This window comes from Eptatretus burgeri, chromosome 15, assembly GCF_056783735.1.
Source record: "Eptatretus burgeri isolate ZD-2024b chromosome 15, Ebu_testis_v1, whole genome shotgun sequence".
NCBI classification, from domain to species: domain Eukaryota; kingdom Metazoa; phylum Chordata; class Myxini; order Myxiniformes; family Myxinidae; genus Eptatretus; species Eptatretus burgeri.
Genome location: NC_140975.1, coordinates 38,082,693 through 38,101,283, shown reverse-complemented (window position 1 = coordinate 38,101,283; position 18,591 = coordinate 38,082,693). Strand labels below are relative to the sequence as shown.

At 38.8% G+C, this 18,591-nt stretch overlaps 1 protein-coding gene across 5 annotated transcripts in view; it reads right to left on the bottom strand.

Moving 5' to 3' along the window:
* AHNAK (AHNAK nucleoprotein) overlaps window positions 1-18,591 on the bottom strand; it is an 80,411-nt gene that overhangs the window by 32,726 nt on the left and 29,094 nt on the right. For 3 of the 5 annotated variants that reach the window (XM_085857753.1, XM_085857754.1, XM_085857752.1), the window contains exons 2-3: window positions 13,797-13,898; window positions 2,125-2,226 (exon numbers count right to left, since the gene is read on the bottom strand). In XM_085857753.1, coding sequence (XP_085713879.1) covers window positions 2,125-2,172 — 48 coding nt within the window. In that variant the 5' untranslated portion in view covers window positions 2,173-2,226; window positions 13,797-13,898. Of the gene's footprint in view, window positions 1-2,124; window positions 2,227-13,796; window positions 13,899-14,203; window positions 14,257-18,591 lie in introns of all 5 variants that reach the window. The other 2 variants (XM_085857755.1, XM_085857757.1) reach the window with 1 other exon arrangement.

The following is an 18,591-nucleotide window of genomic DNA, read 5'->3' as shown; positions in this document are numbered from 1 at the left end:
GTAGGAAAGGAGGTTTAGAAGATTGACGTGTGGATGGTGGTGGGGAAGACATTAAATTTATAAGTAGTGAACTCCACATTGTTGTTTAATTTCAGATTTTTCTTTAATTTGTGTATTGAATTAGACTTGTATGCTTATTGTAACGTATAATTTATTATCTATCTTACAGGACTCAATACTTGTGGGTTATGTTGGGGGTAGGGGTGGTAGGCTCTCAGACAATAACCTTATCTTTCTTTGTGTGTGTTATAGTGAATTCTACCAACTTTTAGATTTTTAGTTTAAATGTTGGTTTTTACAACTTATGTTAATGTATTTTTTTTATTGAAACTGCAGTTCTGTTGAATTGTTCTCTCTGTGTAATTTTGATAGTTTGATAGTGGGTTTTTGTTGTACTCTTGCTATTGTTTTTGTCATTTATTATTTTAATCGCATTTGTAAATTAATTGTACAATATTGTAACCTAAGATTGTGAGCTTTGTTTGACAATGCAATTTTCCATTTTTGTGGACAAATCGTGAATAATTCAATTCAATTGAACCAGACTCGATGGTATAAATGGTTAGGAGCGTCTGCTCTGAATCCAGGATGTCGGTGGTTCAAATTCCCCGGCGGAGTCACACCAAAGACTTTAAAAATGGTATGTGCTGCTTCCTTCCTTGACATTCAGAATTTAAAAGGTTAAGAGCAAGGACAATCCCCATAGATTAGCATTCATGGGGAGGAGGAAATAACTTGCTGAGTGCGGTGAGAAAAGCGGCACCATTGTTGTGATGTCACTGATATCCATAGTACCTCGGGAGGTAACGGTATTTCCCCCAAGCTCATTGGCTGTGTTGTATCATTGGTGTATGTTCATCAGTATGTCCATGTGTGTGTGTGTGTGGCAGCTCCACTACGAACCTTAGATCATGTAAAAAAAATAAAAAAAAATAAAAAAAAATGTTCAAAATCAAAAGACGGGTAACTTTCTGATCCTTCAACTATTTCCCAAGGTATTCCCCTCATAAACGTACATGCTTGTCCCAACAATGTGGTTGTGCCTTTATGCTATCTGTGTACACATTGTTGGGATGTGTGCACAGCAATTATAGGACACATGTTTTAATGTATTAATCATTCTTAAAATCAATACCATCCAGAGGTCTGAACGGTATGGAAGATGATTTAAAACTTCCCAACCCATCTTTTCTCGAGTAGTATAGTCACATTTGCCATATGAGGAGCATTAACATGTCGTAAAGTCACTCCCGCACATAGCATACCTGGCTATCATCTGCATATTGCTCGTCCCACAACTCATTTTGTAATGAGACACGATAGTGCTTTCCATTGATAGTTTTCCTATATTATAGAAATCCTACATGAATTTAACTGGTAAGGTCTGACAACACATAAGCCTTCGACTGAGGGCTGAACCTTGAATCTGTTTTGGTGGGGAGAGTGGGGGAGGTGGGGGGGGGAACGAGGTCTCTACTCCATCCTGGCTTGCTTGAACTCTGACATTAAATAAGTAACTTAAGACTAATCACGTGTCACAATCTTCTTCAATAAATCATCTTTGGTATTGTTCCAGGAGTGCTCTTACAATGATCACTCGTTTCCATTTGATCAAACCCAGGATGCACATTGATACCCACCTTGCACTAACCTTATTGCATTTCAAGTGAGGATGAATGATCTGTTAATTTTAGCTGATTGAATGTTCCCCTTAATTCAAAGAAAAACTTGATAATACTCCTCTGTACCACAGCACACAAGACTATGTTGCCCACCATCATGGTTTTATCAAAAATGTTTTGACAAGTATTGATTCAACTTCCTACATAACTTTCTCAAGGTAGACAAAATATCCTTGCATAAACTTGCATCATTCACCTATATATATATATATATATATATATATATATATATATATATATATATATATATATATATATATATATATATATATATATAAATATATGTATATATATATGTTAAAATATAAAGTCCACGTCAACTTTGAACCACCCATGTATGTGAAGAAATCTGCCTTGTGCATGTAAGTGTGCAAATGATATATTCGGCAGCACTACTATGTGTCGTACCTCAAGTAAACAAGTAAACTTTGTTTAGCAATACCTCAACACTGCCGGACAAGGCAGAGACGTCCGACGTAGCCATTGCCATTCTCTGTCCTGGAAGAAACCTTTTCCAAGCTTCCAGCAGCTGCTCCTTACTCGACTGTCGGGAAAATGAAGAAAGCACAACAAACAAACATAATTATGTTCTAAAACAAACCCTGCTGGCTTGAAAAGTAATGTCAACAACACATTTGCACTGAGCTGCTGGGCTTCTCCAATGTCTCACTCTTGTCACTTTCAATGTCCTCCCTATATTCTCAAATCCTTCCTTCTCCCATCACACATTTACGCAATATAGATATATATATATATATATATATATATATATATATATATATATATATATATATATATATATATATATATATATATATATATATGAAAAATTACAAATCCAGGCAGGGAATGAAACCCAGGTGCTCTGGTGAACCATACCAGTGCTCTGTCATCTGAACTATCTGGGTGACTCACCAGCTGAGCACACAATTCTCTCACATATAAAATTGCAACTCTCTTTCTGCTGCTGCTTCCGGGACACTCACTGCCAACCATAGGAGCAGCGACAGCCTGTCCATAAGAGGGTATATGCAAAGCTCTCTCAAACCACTGACTCACTGAATGATATTAATAATCGGTACATTCCGTAGAAAGCTGAAATTTTGCTTGCCAATGGACATTGAAGCCCATGCACCGAGAAAAAATTCACAGAACTATCGGAAAACATCCGTAAATGAAAATATAAATAAATGAAAAAAATTAATGAAAATAAATAAATGAAAAATCAAATGCAGGTGAGCAACCCAAGACAATGGGGAAGCACGGATTGTTATTGCTTACAATGTGTAAGCATACCTCACTAATATATACATATATATAATATATATATATGTATATATATATACATATATATATACATATATATATATACATATATACATATATACATATATATATATATATATATATATATACATATATATATATATATACATATATATACTTATATATATACAAATATATACATATATGTATATATATAAATACATATAAATAAATATACATTTATATCTATATATATATATATATATATATATATATATATATATATCTTCTTCTTCTTCTTTCGGCTGCTCCCGTTTGGGGTCGCCACAGCGGATCATCTATATGATCCGCATAGTGATTTGGCACATGTTTTACGCTGGATGCCCTTCCTGACGCAACCCTGGTCGCCTCTTACGACACAGGGATAATATATATATATATATATATATATATATATATATATATATATATATATATATATATATATATATATATATATATATATATATATATATATGTGTGTGTGTGTGTGTGTGTGTGTGTGTGTGTGTGTGTGTGTGTGTGTGTGTGTGTGTGTGTGTGTGTGTGTGTGTGTGTGTGTGTGTGTGTGTGTGTGTGTGTGTGTGTGTGTGTACTTGTACACAGTAAATACAGCCATGGTGAAAAATATTAGCACCCTTGCAGTTTATCAAATAAATCACAATTTTCTCAAAAATACGTTGATTGACAAAAGTATTTGGTCTCCACAATTCTTTATTTCACTGTTAATATGACAGAACCTTTGTTTTTCATTCATAACTTAATATCTACTTTTAAATCAGAAAATAAAAAGAAATGGCATTTAAAAAATTATTGACTCCCAAGACTTAATATTTGGTATCACAGCCTTTGGACAAAGAACTGCAGTCAAGCACTTGCTATAGCCATGAATGAGCTTCCTACACCTCTCGACTGGCAGTTTGGCCAAACACTCTTCCTGTACAAACTGCTCCAGTTTCCTAGATTTGAAAGGTGCCTTCTCCCAACTGGTGTTTTCAGATCTCCCCCACAGGTGTTCAATGGGATTTAGATCTGGACTCATTGCTGGCCACTTCAGAACAGTCCAGCATTTTGTCTTGAACCATTCCTGGGTGCTTTTTGAAGTGTGTTTGGCGTCATTGTCCTGCTGCAAGACCCATGAACTTTGACGGAGACCCAGCTTTCTGACACTGGGTTGAACATTGTGCTCCAAAATGCCTTGGTAATCTCCTGATTTCATGATACCATGCACACATTCAAGGCACCCAGTGCCAGAGGCAGCACAGTAACCCCAAAACATCAGTGAACCTCCTCCATGTTTGACTGTAGGGAAGGTGTTCTTTTCTTTGAAGGATTCATTTTGTTTTCTGTAAACATAGAGATGATGTGCTTCACCAAGAAGCTCTAATTTGGTCTCATCTGTCCACACGACATTCTCCCAGACAGATTTTGGCTTGTTCAGTTGTGTTTTGGCAAATTCCAGTTGGGCTTTCTTACGTCTTACGTCTCTCTCTATCTCTCTCTCTCTCTCTCTCTCTCTCTCTCTCTCTCTCTCTCTCTCTCTCTCTCTCTCTCTCTCTCTCTCTCTCTCAACAGCGGGATCCTCCTGGGTCTCCTGCCATAGAACCCCCTTCCATTGAGTTTGCGACGGATGGTGCGAGTTGAAATTGTCGTACCTTGTGTCTGAATGTCAGCTTGAATCTATTTGGCAGTTGAAGGAGGTGCTTTCTCCAACATTCGAACAATCCTTCGCTGCAATCTTCGATCAGCTTTCTCTTGCAGCCACATCCAGGGAGGTTGTCTGCAGTGCCGTGGGCCTTAAACTTCCTGATAACATTGTGTTCAGTGAACACAGGAACATCAAAGTCTCTGGAGGTGGACTTGTCACCTTGAGATTGTCCATGCTTGGCTACAATCTTGTGTCTGACCTCCGCAGACAATTATCTTGTTTTCTTTCTTTTCCCCATGCTCATTGCGGTACACAGCGACACAAAACAGCAGAATGACTCCTTTTCTCTCTTCAAACTGGTTGAATGAGTGATTTTTATATCGCAGGCACCTGAAACTTAGCACAAGTGAGTTCAATTCCAAAGTAAGGGAGAATCACCTGCTTGAAATCTAATTATTTCTCAAAACATCTAAAAGGTGCAATAATATTGTCCAGGCTATTTTCGGATTTTGTGTGGAATAAGCTAAGATTTCGTAATTTTTTCAGCTTTTTTGTTTTGTTCCACTGCAAACCAAAGAAATATATATATATATATATATATATATATATATATATATATATATGTATGTATACACAGTGCCTATATAAGGTCTTCACCCCCTTCCAGAATTTACACCTTTTTTTGCCTTGTTACCTGGAATTAAATTGCATTGAATCAGACTTTTTCTATCTTTATTGATACATTGTAACTCACAACTTCCAAGTGAAAAACAAATTCTACAAATTTCAGAAAATTCATTAAAAATACAAAACTGGAATATTTTGGTTGGTAAGTGTCCACCCGCCTGAGTTAATACTTGGTGGATGCACCTATGACAGCAATTACAGCTGTGACTGTTGGGATAGGTCTCTGCCAACTTTTCACACCTTGATTGGGAAATATTTGCTCATTCTCCTCCACAAAACTGTTCAAGTTCAGTCAAGTTGTGTAGGGAGCATTGATGGACAGCAATCTTCAAGCCATGCTTCAGATTTTCGATTGGAATTAGGTCAGGGCTCTGATTGGGACACTCAAGAACATTTATCTTTGCATTCCTCAGTCTCTCCAGTGTAGATTAGGCTGTGTGCTTCGGGTCGTTGTCATGCTGAAAGGTGAACTTCCGTCTCAATTTCAGCTTTCTTGCAGAGAGCAGCAGGTTTTCCACTAGGATTTTTCTGTATTTTGCTCCATCCATTTTCCCTTCTGTCCTGTATCCTGACAAGTGCCCCAATCCCTGCTGATGAGACATCCCCATAACATGATGCTGCCACCACCATGCTTTACAATAGGGATGGTGTTCTTTGGTTGATGTGCTGTGTTGGGTTTGTGCCAAACACATTTTGCATTTTGGCCAAAAAGTTCCATCTTGGTTTTGTGAAACCACAAAAATTTTTGCCACATGGCTTCAGAATCTCCAGAGTGGTTTTTTGCATACTTCAAACAGGACTCAAGGTGGGCTTTTTTGAGCAATGGCTTCCTCCCTGCCACTGTATGGTACAGGCCAGACTTGTGGAGTGCTTGGGATATTGTCACATGCACACAGTGACCAGTCTTTGCAATAAAGGCATGGAGCCCTTTCAAAGTTGCCATTGGCCTCTTGGTGGCCTCTCTGATCAGTGTCCTCCTTCCTTGGTCATCCATTTTGGAGGGACGGCCTGACCTAGGCAGGCTCTTGGTGGTACCATACGCCTTCCAATTCTTATTGATTGTCTTGACTGTGCTCCAAGTGATATTGAAGGCCTTTGAAATATTTTTATACCCATCACCTGATCTGTGTCTTTCCACAACTTTATCCTGGAGGTCTTTTGAATGCTCCTTGGTTCTCATGGTTGAGTCTTTGCTGTGAAATGCACTACCCAGCAGAGGAAACCTACAGGAATAGCTGATTTTATTCTGAAATAATCAGAATCCCGACAATTTACCGCAGGTGGAGGCCAATTAACTTGATGCTTGATTTTGAAGGTGATTGGTTACACCTGAGCTAATTTACAATTGCTATTTGTAGGGGGTGGACACATATCCAATTAAGATATTCTCATATTGTATTTTTAATTAACTTTCAGAAATTTGTAGAATTTGTTTTTCACTTGGAAGTTGTGGGTTACAATGTGTAAACAAAGGTGGAAAAAGTCTGATTTAATGCAGTTTATTTCCGGGCTATAATAAAGCAACATAAAGGTGAAAATTTTGAAAGGGGGTGGAGACTTTCTGTTGTCACTCTATATATATATATATATACATATATATATATATATACGTATATATATACGTATATATACGTATATATATATATATATATATATATATATATATATATATATATATATATATATATATATATACATATACATATACATATATATATGTATGTATGTATGTATATGTGCCTGGTGTTGGCGCAGTGGTTAGGGCAGTGGCTTGGGATCCAAAAGGTCCCGAGTTCAAGCCCCGTTGGGCCACTGAATTAATACACCAGGGGGTTGACTCAGCCTGTCATCCTTCCGAGGTCGGCGAAATGAGTACCAGTATACTGGGCCGGTGTATACCCCGGTTAAAATAGGTGTACCATATCCCTGTGTCGTAAGAGGTGACCAGGGTTGCGTCAGGAAGGGCATCCGGCGTAAAACATGTGTCAAATCACTATGCGGATCATACGGATGATCCGCTGTGGCGACCCCTAATGGGAGCAGCCGAAAGAAGAAGATCTATGTATATACATATACATTTATATATATACATATACATATATATATATATATATATATGTATATATATATATATATATATATATATATATATATATATATATATATATATATATATATATATATATATATATATATATATATATATATATATATATATATATATATATATATATATATATATATATATATATATATATATATATATATATATATATATGTATATATATATATATGTATGTATATATATATGTATATATATATATATGTATGTATATATATATGTATATATATATATATATATATATATATATATATATATATATATATATATATATATATATATATATATATATATATATACACAGGGTCAGTCAAAAGTAGCACCCGATTTCTGTTTTTTCGGCTGCCAGATTCTTTCTGGGAAGTCAAGTTGTTCATAATTGTCTTGCAGATTATTAATTTTCGTAATTTATTTATTTTTGATTTTGTTTTGCAGGTGATTGCTGCGAGTTTGGAAAGTTACTGAATATGCACCAAATTGAGCTTAATGACACAATTAACAGACACAATTGTGTCTACTGGGCTTCAAATAACCCAAGAGTGACAGTTGAGAAGGAGGAAAATATACCTGGAGTGACAGTTTGGGCAGCCATATCTCCATTAGGGATCATTTGACCCTTTTTCTTTGAGGGATCTGTCACTGCAGAAATTTACCTGGATATGCTGCAAACATTCTTTTGGCCCAGGGTACAAGATCAGGACTGTTATTTCCAGCATGATGGAGCTCCACCTCATTATGGACGTTATGTTCATCAGTGGCTTGATGAAAACTTTCCCAGAAAGTGGATCGGCCGCCGCGGTTCGATCAAGTGGCCGGCACACTCCCCGGACCTTACACCTCCAGATTTCTTTCTTTGGGGGCTCATGAAAGACCTTCTTTTTCGTGAAAAGCCCCGTACCATTCAGGAATTGAAGGCTCAAATCACTGCAAAGTTTGAGGAAATTGATATCGAACTCTGCAGACGTGTGTGCCGCTCAGTGCCTGCTCGGCTGCAATTGTGCATCGATCATGAGGGAGGGCACTTTGAAAATTGCAAGTAAAACAGCTTGGTACAGTTCCATAATAATTTTTTCATGAATAAATGGTAAGATAAACATGTCATTCATTTATTTCTACCTTCTGGTACACTGTAATACAAATGGCAAACAAACAATCAACTGACAGAAATCGGGCGCTACTTCTGACTCACCCTCTATATATGTACATGACTTCTTCCAGGTAGTTTTGTTTATTGACAGAGATATATGTGTCCTTGTAAACCTTTAAATTTACAAGAAGTATCATAGTACCCAAGTTCTCGGAACTTCTTGTAAAAGACTGGAACAAACTTCTGATCTTTCCTTGAAAATCCCTGGAATAATTTTTTTTAAATAAGGGGCAAAAAATGGCAAATCAATGTTCGTATTTTAATGCTTCCTGTAAAAGTTGAAAAATATGAAAACTGTAAAATTTGGTGTTGTTTGCATTATTCTAATAGCCAACAGGCAGCAATCAACAACAATTCAACCCAAATAATTATCCACTGTGAATATTTATCCTTTTATTTGCCATTTTCCTTAAACATAGAATAAATAAAACATCTCCTCTTTGGGTACCTATTTTAAATAGTCATATGAATAAAACACAAAGAAAGCTATGTAAGGAAATGATTTCCTAAATCACTCAGCCATGGAATATGTACTGTACTCACGTATTAGATATATGACCCCAAAAATTACACTAAAATGAGAAAGTGAGAAAGTTGGGAAATTTGTTTCCTCAGGTTATAGCATCACGAAGTCCAGGAGGATGATAGGATGCTTTATTCATCGGCTGCTAAAATAGAGTACACACAGCAGTATGTATGCTCTCATCTACCATGTGTGATTTGTTGTGCGAACACCATGCAGGTGAACTCAACAGATATGTGAATGGCTCTCACATTCTTATCACACGTTTTCGGGAACACCTGACCCTCTACATAAATGTACTCCAAGTGAATCTGTTTCACGCAAAAGTCCAAAATAAGGGAATGTATTGTCATTCCATAAACGTACTATAAAATATTTTAATAAAACCCATGCGGGTAAAAAGTAAATCGATTCATTTCAGCTCAAAAGAAGTATTATTTCCATTACACTTTACAGGGTGTATTGAGCGAAATAAATAAATCAAACTCCATGTTTTTTTTTTTGGGGGGGGGGGGGGTTGTTAATGTCCGTTTGTAACCTTTTTATCCGGCTGAAGGCGTTGTTTATGGATTTACTGATGTGGAGTACTTCCATTCAGTATTGTCATTGTCTCGAGATAAAGCAGACGGTAACATTTTGGAAAGAACCGATCACTGGACAGTCTTGGTTGATGATGAACACAGACTAATAGTGTTCCCTCTGCAAATAATTGAAGCTGCCAAAAGGCCAGATATATTTAATTATCTACCCTGGAAAAAAAAACAAAGAATGTCATTCTTATAGAACTGACTTCCCCAATTGAACAAAATCTGTCCTATGCTCATGTCAGAAAAACATGCAAGTCTCAAGATTTGATTGCTGATTGTGAAGACAATGGCTGGTATGTACATTACATTACCTTTCCTATTGAAGTTGGCAGCAGATTATACAACACATCATTTAGCAGATTCCAGATGCCCTCAATACACAGGAAGGAAAATTAAAGACCATAATAAACACTATATAACCAGAACTGCACTAACAGCCAGCTGTACTATCTGGTAATGATGAACTACTAAGGTATTCCACTGGATGGAATTACTGCCATAGCCAAGAATAGCCTCCAAGTGATGGCTGGGATTCCTTACTGTTAACCCATGAAAATCTGGTCCAAAATCCAGAGACCTTGGAGCATAAATCTAACGAGATGGCTATAATATTGAGATCTGGAGAATGACTTTCCTCGAGATACCTTCAAATATTACTTCACGAATGCTCGGCTTTCTTGAGATGACATAATGACTGCAAAGGTGAGTTCTGATGTTGTTATTACCATGTTGTTGTCACCATTGAACTAATCCTCAAAATATATATTTTTAGGTGGCATGTTAGAGTAGACAAGTCTGGAGGCGGCAATGGTTCACGAGCGGTATTTGAAGATATAGATTGTTTCAGAAGTCAAGGATGAGACAATGTGATAATTTTTGACCAAGTTATAAAAATGATCAACATGATGTGGTACGAGTGACAGGTTATTAGCTGCCAAATGTCGAAAACCCGGTTTCGTTCAACAACTTTAAAAATTTGACCTTTGTATAACCTTTAAAGGTCACAAAACAATGTTGTGGACATTAAAATAAGGAAACAGGATACGTGCTATAGCTTATTGGAGTTAGTTCGTCAAAGAAGGTCGAAAACCCGGTTCAATTCCCACAACTTTGAAAATGACCTCAAGATTATGCATAAAAATATTGTCATCCTAGCTCTCAAAGTTTGGGCGGTCATATGATTTTTATGTCAAAATTCGCAATTTTCTAAGTTCGTGACCTTGTGACCTTGACCTTGGGACGAAAATGAAAAATCGAGCTCTGTGGGGGTATGCAGGTGCCATTGGGCTAACCAAATACCAAAACCTCTGCCAGATTTTTTTTATGATTTTTCAAAAATTTCAAAGTCCCGTTGCTAGGCAACGGTGGTGTACATAGCAACGGTTCTCATTTGCACACAACTAGGCCATGGTATGAACCTACCAACCAAGTTTCATCGAAATCGCCATTGTATTAATGGAGCACTGGACCGAACAGACATACACACAGACAGACAAACATATCGACGGAAATACTGATAATAAGGGTAGACTAGATCGACTACCCAACAGACAGACAGACAGACACACACCAATAACGAATATAGTGGTCACTTACTGACTTGTGAACCAATTTGAATGTGATCTTGTGTTGGCATTTCGACATATGGAGACGACATGGGGGAATTGGCTTTTTCTCCACCTCATACAACTGGTCTCAACCACATCCAGTACTGGTAGCTGTATTGAAGTCAGTGCCACCAATGGCCAATACTAATATTTCCACCCCTTCCCTTTATTGCTTCTGAGCTCACGTGGGACACATAAACAACTGCTTGTTTATCACTAATAATAATAGTAATAATATTACTAAACTATAACGGGCACTCAGTAGAGTGCATACCTTCGCCAATGCTACATTTTGCCCCCCCCCCCCAGAAACCGTTGATTGTGAGGGTATTTAATCCCATACCACATCTGCCATCTCATGTGTTATGATGGCTTAAAAACATTAAATTTCCTGCTGTTTGACACTGATTCACGTACATTGTACAATTTCTGTATGAACTCCCTGACCTTTTTGGGTGTCAGTGTCAAGTCAATCTGATGACAACTGGTCACATTATAAGAAATTATTTTCTGGCATTTTAGGAGCATTTAGCACACACGAGTTTCTGTTTTTCTAAATAAGTTATTTATTGTGAACAAACAAACATTCATTTTCAGAAAGTATGACGTCTGAAAGTACTAATTCAGCTGTGTGTACTATATGTAGAGCGTATGACATTAGCTAGTTGCACGATAGGGGGTTGAAGTACTATCGATAAATAGAACTATAAGTTGTGAAATACACCTCTCCTGGTGCCAAAGTCCCATTGGTTTGCATGGAGAGAAGTATGTTTTGCCTGCAAATCCGTTTTTATTACCTGCATCCTGACAACTGTAAAATATTTTATTTTTTAATATCTTCAAATTGCACCAGCAGCCGAAAGCATCATGGCACATAAGAATGACACATTTGAAGCACACATCAGGTGATCGTGCTTCTTTTAGAATGGTTGACATCAGCTGGTTGTGGTTGCGCAATCCAAAAGTAATACATCAGCTGGCTCCTAATTTATAAAAAGGAACATTTTTTGTTTAGTGTGCGTACGTGCCACTAAGGTATGCACATTTTGTAAGTTCAGTGACCCCCCCCCCCCCAATGCTTTAAACTCACCAATAAAGTCACTGTCAAATATTACACATCACAGGATAGGGAATTGAATTCTAAACATTTTGAATCTACTTACATGCAAATTGTATAAGAATTGACCGCGTTATGATAATAAAGGTCGTTGACCCCCCTGACCTTTGACCCAAACCGCTAACAAAGGTAATGACGTCATTGTGTCATATCATATATCACAAGATTGGGCATTGAATTAACAACATTTTGGCATTGGTTGCATGCAAATTGGATAAAAATCGACCGCACTGTGGCAAAATGACGATTTTGACCTTTTCATGACCTCGACCTTGACCTTTGTACTCTTATTTTTTAATTGGTATTAGAGTGTGGGGAACAGAACAGTCAACATTTTGGTGTTGGTTTCATGCAAATCGGATAAGAATTGACCGTGTTATGACTAAAACCGCACATTTTGCAATGTCGTGACCCCCCCTGACCTTTGACTCCCAACCGCAAATAAGGGTTATTACGTCATTGTGTCATGTCACATATCACAAGATGGGGCATTGAATTCTGAACATTTTGGCATTAGTTGCATGCAAATTGGATACAAATTGACCGCGCTATGGTAAAAAGACGATTTTGACCTTTTCATGACCTTGACCTTTGACCCGATCGCTCCCAAAATCTAATCAAATGGTCCTCGGATAACAACCAATCATCCCACCAAATTTTCTGCGATTCAGTTCAATACTTTTGGAGTTATGCGAATAACAAACAAACAAACAAACACACATATTCACAAATAAATAAATAAATACACAGCGATCAAAACATAACCTTCGCAACAAAGTTTGCGAAGATAAAAATAAAATAATAACCTCTACAAGTCGACCTTGCAAATAAAAAGTCAAACAGCAATTACGTTACAGAATGAAACAGGGTTTTTTTTTAAGTTAGTCATGAAATTAAAAGTTGCCCAAAACAATGTGCAAGGTGTTTATGTCTAACATGTTCTTCTTCTTCTCCTTTCGGATGCATCACATGGCTGCTGGTGGTACGTGGTATCATTTGCTGGGGGTGCAGCTGTGCTGCCAAAAGCAGTGCCCATTGTAGGTCAGAGCAAGAATTTGTAACAATTGTTCAGGGTGCTAGAGATAGCTCGCCGACTCTTCGCAAAGGACACTGTGGGATCTTTAACGTCCACCAACTAATGCAAGCAGACGGGACGCCCAGCTTAACATCGTCCACACAAGGGACAATGCACACATTGATGCCTCGCCCGACATGAAAAACACCAGGATGATAGTTTATAGATGGGCTGACATTCGAATGCAGGCTAGACATCTCAGAGGCGAGTGTGCATCCCTCTACAGGCTATCGTGCCAGCTGGTTTAGCATGTGATGCAGAAGTATGAGGTTCTTGCTTGGCAAACAGGACATTACCTTTGAATCAGCGTCAATGTATTCTATAGGAAGGCCTTCGTACACCGGTGAAGAGCCTTGCGGAGGAGGACGGTATCTCTCTGGAACATCAGCCGCCACGTCCTAGGAAGACAAAATAAATACGTGCCATGATGGTTTAAACTCCCGAAAGTTATTTCAAGTGTCATGTATGCACAAGTCACATGATAAAATGCATGCGATGAGTGTTGTTTACACTTTTCAGAGTGAGACATGAATTTAACGAGATGACTCAATGAATTACTTTTTACATCAATCCCAGAGTTTCATCAAGTCTGAAAACAAATCAATAATATTTTAAAAATAGAACTTTCTTTTACACTACCTACTTCATATTAAGAAAGACGTTTCAAGAGTAAAATGTCTATTGTAACCCAAACCAAACTTACTGGATAATCATTTCCAGTCACCAAGGTATCGCTGGCATGGAATCTCAGAGGACCTGCACAGAACAATAATTCCCAGCTAAAGAAGGAAGACGTAACTTTAAAAAAAAAAAAGAAACTCATTTTTAGAGATTACCCTTCAAAGAAAAGAAAGATCAAGTGTTTTTAATTTTGAAATGGACATCAATGAAAAAAATGGACGATTTTATGTCAACCACAAGTTTGCATCACTGATGAAAGTGACAATACATTTGATACAAAGAAAACGTGGAGATCAATCATTTATGACCCATGTACACACCTACCCACACCCCCCACTACTTAAACAGGTGACATTGTGTATTATTAAAGGTGTGATGCAAATGTACAATGAAATTTCTGTTTTAGGTGACTCGCTTTAATAGGACGGCAGATTATGCCTTAAAAAAAAAAAGGTTTGAAGAGGTCAAAATGGTAATTGTCAGGTACCAAAAGCTAATTTTGCTATTTTATGGAAAGTGAAGGCTCTGACATCACCACAATCCCAAATTACCCAGGTTTAAAGGTCACACGAAAAATAAAAGCTTTCATCATACTTTGGATGACATCAAACCCTAAAAATGAATGTCGTTGTTGGAATGTTTAGGTTATGCGTGTAATAAAGCAGAAAATGCCACTTGATTACATAAAATACATTCTAGTGGTTCAAATTGGCTCAAAATGTAGCCAGAATATTCATCAATTTATCCAGACAATTTAATTGGAGGTAATCACCCTGGCCACAGGTCCCTTGCTGATAGAAATGTTTCCATCACACGATGTTATTATTTTCCTTCTGTTATTACATCACACGATCCTTCTGGTTATTACCCTTTACCCTCAGCATTGCCCAGGTAAACAAGGAAATTGTAATATCGTCTGCCACCACCTCTAGGAGGAACTACATGGTACACATTTTCGGAGGGAATTTACATCTCCCCTCCACCCCCACATGAGGCTGCGACCACATAACCTTACCCCCCCCCACACACACACACACACACACACACACACACACACACACACACACACACACACACACACACACACACACACACACACACACACACACACACACACACACACACACACACACACACACACACACACACACACACACACACACACACACACACACACAGACACACACACACACACACACACACACACACACACAGTTGTATTCGTATCCCAAGCTTGGAGTTTGTTACTTAAAATATGTGGCCGTGCATAAGGAAGAAAAAGAAAGAGAAAGAGAAAGAGAGAATGGCGTTTGTATATATATAGATGGACTGCTGAGCAGTGGTGGAATGTGATATGGTGTGATGAGTCATCCTTCACCATGTTCTCAATGAATCGACGTGTGTACATGTACCAATAGCGCAGAGAGCTCAACAGGCCTGAGTGCTTGGTTCCAACACTAAAAGATTCTGGTGGTTCAATAATGGTGTTAGGGCACATTTTCCTGGCATAGCCAGGGCCAATTTATTACATTATTTGGCAGTGTTGATGCAGCGTGCTACGTTACCGTTCTAGAGATCATCTGTATCCAATGATGCAGCATTTCTTCCATGGTGGGAGGGGTGTCTTTCACGCCAACAAGGCTTTAGTCCACAGGGCGCGAGTTGTCGCCGGGTGGCTTGAGGAGCACGACGATGAAGTTACCCATCTTCCATGGTCCTCCCAAATGCTGGACCTCAATCCCATAGAGAATTTGTGGGGCTGTCTGGAGAGGCACCTAAGACAGCCATTTTCCCCTCCATCAAACCGATGTGAATCGGAGGACTTCATAGTCGAAGAATGATGCCACATTACTACAGAACAGCTCCAGACACTCGTTGACTCCATGCCAAGTCGGATCCATGCTGTCCTTGATGGAGATGATGGTCCCACACCTGACTAAGTGACATTCTGTTGGCGTTTCCATTTTTTTTGTCCACTACCTGGTATTTTCATGGCCATCACTTGAAAATCACAATCTCGAGCCATTTAAAACTAAGCTTCAAATTAATAAACATCCTTTCAAGTATCCAAGACTGCATTAAAACTAGGTTTCTCATTAAAAAGAAAATTTTGTTATGGGATCCCAAAGCTTGATCCTAATTATTTATGAATACAATTATCCAGGTATATAGTCATGTGACTCGTATTCAATATTGGTTGAACAATTATTCTAAGTATCCACATGTGGTTCCTTCCATACCAATTCGGTGTAATAGAATAAGAGATTGAACAAGTGAGTAAAAAGATTTTCTGAGTATGGATAAATGACCACTCAACATGAAACAGAAAATACCAAAGCACAATAAATGTTGGCCATTTTGATGATGTCATTTGGCCGTGTTCCCCCAGTGAGATTCTGGGTAATTGTGGTATGTTATGTTATCAGGATCTTTACTCTCGATAAATATCAAAACTGATGCACAACTTGCCACCTGGACTCCCAAAACAGGAATAATCTGCTGGCCTAGAAAGCTGGGAATTGTATACCGTTCCGGATTTGTATCTGTTGCCGTTCATTGTCGTCCACTTTTGTTTGTGTCGATTGCTGTTAGTGTCATGTGCTCATTGCTCTTTCTTCTTGCGTGCTTCCAGTTATTGTTACCTCCTCCACTGAAGGTGAATGGAGGTTATGTTTTCACGCCTGTCTGTCTGTCCTTTTGTTTGTTTATCTGTGAGCAGGATATCTCAAACAGCTGTGGACTCATTGGGACGAAACTTAGTAGACAGGTTGGGTGTGTGCCAAGGATGAATTGCTTAGATTTTGATGAAAGTCCGAATGTGGATACTAGAATTTTTAAAAGTGATTCTTCACCATTGAGAGATTGGGCCAAAAATCGATATATAGCAGGATATCTCAAAAAGCTGTCGATGGATTTGGAGTAAACTTGGTGGACACGTTGAGTGTTTGACAAGGACAAATTGGTTTGATTTTGGTGAAGATCCAAATACCAGAAGTATTTAAGTAAGTTTTCACAATTGAAAAAAGGGGCCAAAAACAATATATAGTAGAGCACAATATTTCATTAAAGTTGTGGACGAGTTATGACAAAACTTGGTGGATGAGTTGGGTAGGTAACAAGAACAAGCCGATTCGATTTTGGTTCAGGTCCGGAACCAGATATATATATATATATATATATATATATATATATATATATATATATATATATATATATATATATATATATATATATATATTGTTAAGGATTCAGCGGTGGCGGGATTCGGACGAGTGATGTCAATTACTGTCCGTAACCAGTTTGGGTTTTCGCACCCTACTCTCGACAGCCAAATGTTACATATTCGGCGTCACTCAACCACCGCCGTCTCCAGAGTTATAACGCCGACTGGTTCGGCACAGGCCTCGGGTCACGGGTCTCGAATCGCGATACCAACGTACCCCTGGACCTTACCAGTTGGGGGAATAGACCCCAGTTAGAGACTGGTTTTGTCAGAGACCGAGCGAATTCTGCCAGTCTGTAACCAGTTTGGTTTTTATATCCAAATCGAGCGGATCGTTCCTCGGTGGGGCACAAATTAATTCAGAGCGGCAACTTCGTACGAATCAGCCAGATTTATTGGGGACACACCGGGGAACACAACACAAGCAAAGCATTCACGACAATGTTATAATTAATCTATTACCCGTTCTTAACTAGGGAGCTACGGATTACGGGTTTCGAAGTGGACCCTAACGAGATAAACCTTAAACAACATGCAGACAAGACATGGACAGCATGCAGACAAGACACAGAGTACTTGGTGATGTTTCATGGATGAGAGGAAAGTGTCAAAGGCCCGAATGTGGCTTGTGACAAGCCGATGTCCACGGATTCGAGCACCCAAGCTCAAACACGCCGCGTGGCAAAATGGCGCTCGTCCATGTGTCGCAGTCCTCACGCACGCAGCCTCGGCGCGTTCAGACCCCACAAGGTCGACTGCACCAGAGCGAAAGATCCACGGTGGTATGCTCAAGCTGGCTTTTCACAAGGTCCAGCATACAAGTCCAGGCCTGGCCTGTTCACCAGATCAGGCCAAATCGAGGTGTTGGGCTCCGGCAGGCGGATCGGCATGCGGATCGACAAACGTGTCGAGGACCTCCTCATGAAAGTCGACGTGCAGGCAGCCTCTCCCACTGCCAAAATGGCAGACTCGACATGCAGGCAGCCTCTCTTACTGCCAAATTGGCAGACTCGGCACGCTCAGTTTCCCCCTCGCCTTTCGGCCGACTGCAGTTTCACTTCCTCTTTCTCAGCGCTCGTCACCTCTCAGTTCCACCTTCTCCCGATCGCAGACTGACCTCGGTGCTCTCAGTTCCACCTTCTCTTCCCAACGCACGCTCGCCTCCAAGCCGACTGCAGTTTCACTTC